This window comes from Aplysia californica, unplaced genomic scaffold (assembly GCF_000002075.1).
Source record: "Aplysia californica isolate F4 #8 unplaced genomic scaffold, AplCal3.0 scaffold01033, whole genome shotgun sequence".
NCBI lineage: Eukaryota > Metazoa > Mollusca > Gastropoda > Aplysiida > Aplysiidae > Aplysia > Aplysia californica.
The window spans coordinates 142,195-145,134 of record NW_004798303.1 but is presented as its reverse complement, the minus strand read 5'-3'; the positions used below and the strand labels follow the sequence as shown (position 1 = coordinate 145,134).

The following is a 2,940-nucleotide window of genomic DNA, read 5'->3' as shown; positions in this document are numbered from 1 at the left end:
CCTCCTCCTCCTCCTCCTCCCGCTCCTCCTCCCGCTCCTCCTCCCACTCCTCCTCCTCCTACTATTACAACATCAACGACAGCTACAACGATATTCCCCATCCGACAAAATCCAAAATGATCATAAAGATCGTGTCTTTTTGAGCAGTGCGTATAATATGTGTCGCAACGCAGTGGAATCAGGCGCCCGTCAGGTTCTGGGCATAAGGAGCTATTGGTATCGCTTTATCTTTCTGTTGGTGACAAAATACCCGCATCTTAGATAGAAGTCGACGTTTCGGCGATTGAAGAAGGCGGGGATCGCCTGGTGAAATCGATAAAATTAGGGAGAAAATAGTCTCCAAAGTTGGGTAACTTCGAAAGTTTGACTGTCCCTGGAAACTGCAAATTTACTTTTTTGTATCTTTGATCTACATTTTTCAGTAGAATCCACACAGAGATGTATTTTTAAAAGGAGATAAAAGGGGCCGAGTCACAATGGTAGGAAAAATGCCAGATTCTTTGGTGTCATTATTCTGACGAGCGCCCGATTTTACCACAGTGCTACGGATATTTTGTAATTCCCACTCACCTTCGAATGTTTCATAGGATTAATATTGCAGAGTGTGATGGCTGGAAACGGTAAATCGTTGAATCCAAGAGTGACTTGTGAATGTTTGTTAAAGGAGAAATACGTCGTGAAGAGGCTGGAAAAACAAAATAAAAACCAATTGGAACAACTTTAGACTAAGTATAGAAGGCTGTCAGAGAGAGAGAGAGAGAGAGAGAGAGAGAGAGAGAGAGAGAGAGAGAGAGAGAGAGAGGGGGTGGGATGGGGGGAGAGAGAGAAAGACTCAACGATATGACTGTTAGACGATCATAATAAAATACTGATTGGAATACAGGCAGTTCCGTCTGTCTTGAAACTCCGACCCGTTCCCCGCCATCCCCTGATACAACCCCCACCCCAACAACAACCCACACCACCCTCCTGAAATCCTCCCCCCTTGTCCTCCCTATGTCAATGTCAAACTGTGACAGTCCCAAAAATGGCGATACGAACCCCGGGTGCCTCCATCATCAAGTGTCAGATCTGCGACAGACACCGGCCATCATGGTTCTCCATTCCTTCTTTTGCTCAGATGCTTGCTTTCAAAGAATCTACACTACCCTGATCTATCACCCCCTGCCTGTCACCCATCTCATTAAGTTCTCCAAGTAGAATGACGTAAGAAATGAGCGCCGGTTTTATTGGCTTTTTCCTTAGTTTATCTTTAGATGTGAATCATGATGAATCGTTAATTAAACTTTATTATGCGCGATGCTTCATTTTAAAAAATGCATGTATATTAGTTATACGTAACTAAGATTTTTACTAGAAGTTTCGAGCTATCAAGCTTCGGAAGAACAACTTTTTGTTCCAACTCACGCACTACGGGTATTTCTATAGCATTGTGCAGACGTGCTGATTGGTGATCAGTAGGGGTGCTTCGAAATGAGGGTTGTTGTTTTTTTTTGTTTTTTTTGTCTTGCTTTGTTTGGAGTCTTTTGTGTGTGTGTGTGTGTGTGTGGGAGGGGGGGGGGTATCAGCGATGTCCTTTGCTTAAAAGTAGCGCTGTAGAATCGAAATATAAATTACGTAAGATCTGTAAATATACGTTTAATTAAATGTATTTTTATATCTTGTTATACATGTATAATGTACATAGGACTTGACGAAAAATTGTAACCGTGGAAATGGATGCCTCCCTTACGTCAAAAGGGTTGAGTCTCCTATTTGTTGGAGAGCTGATCACTCCCCAACCACATATCCAGCCCCACCCACCCCCACACCCCCAGCCCCACCCACATCCACACCCCCAGCCCCACCCACATCCACACCCCCAGCCCCACCCACACCCACACCGTTCCCACCCTGCCTACTCCCTGCCCAAACTCTGAGCGCCACAATCCCTTTCTTTGAAGATATCTCGGCGACGGCTACAACCCCGACGTTTAAACCCAAACTCCCCCTCTACGAGCACGTACCTCTCTACTATCTCCTCAAACATAGTCCCGAAACAGAACAAAAAGGACTCCCCCCCCACCCCCCGCCCACCGGCCCCATTCTGCCCCCTGAAAAAAGAACCCCCCCCCCTCCTTTTTATTCCGAACCTGAAAAAAAAAACCGCCAGAGATTTCAGTCGCCTACCTTGGAATAAATCCCTTCTGGTCGCAATCATAATCGACGAGAGATGAACGATATTGTCGCCACGGCAACCGCTAAAGTTATCCAAAATCGGCTAAAATAAGCCGAGAAGATCAGTCTCTTGTTTACGCAGGCTGAGCCCAGATTTTGGCGGTCTTCTACCGCGCTGCTGTATCTTCGCCAAGGTAGAGATGCTCCTCGTGGCTCGTCCGTTGTTTGGACAATTAAGTGCGGAGGATTACGACGAAGACCGTGTCTGTCAGAAGACGCAGAAAGCCAACTCATAGATTGAGCGGTTTGATAGCGGCCGCTCTTGATGTTGCTCCTCCTGATAATGATAGCGTAAGGATGGGGCGATCTTCTTAGTATCGATATGCCGTGTTGGTTAGTGGCTTACTAACAATGTAAGGATGGGGCGATCTTCTTAGTATCGACATGCCGTGTTGGTTAGTGGCTTACTAACAATGTAAGGATGGGGCGATCTTGGTATCAGTATACCCTGTTGACTAGTGGCTTATCTGAAATTATTCGGATATAGCGGGTGTGAAATTGAAAGAGCTATGAGGTTGAATGATCCCGGTTTGGATAAATGGATTTAACTAAGTCGCCGCCGATAGTAGTTTTGATCGGTAGATTGAATATTAAAGGGAGCCCGATCTTAGAGTCGAGATGATGGACTACTACATGTATGTCATATCCTAATATGATGATGCGCTTTTTGGCGTCTTTCTTTCGTTGTTGCTTTCGTGTCTTTATTTTGTTGTTCTTGTTTGC

The 2,940-nt window shown here is 45.4% G+C and overlaps 1 protein-coding gene across 1 annotated transcript in view; it reads right to left on the bottom strand.

The window, feature by feature from the left end:
• LOC101856854 (acid-sensing ion channel 1) overlaps nt 1-2,029 on the bottom strand; it is a 13,271-nt gene extending 11,242 nt beyond the window's left edge. Inside the window, exons 1-2 of the mRNA XM_005111262.1 lie at nt 2,007-2,029; nt 571-685 (exon numbers count right to left, since the gene is read on the bottom strand). Coding sequence (XP_005111319.1) covers nt 571-685; nt 2,007-2,029 — 138 coding nt within the window. The remainder of the gene's footprint in view (nt 1-570; nt 686-2,006) is intronic.
• Nucleotides 2,030-2,940: the final 911 nt, after the last annotated feature.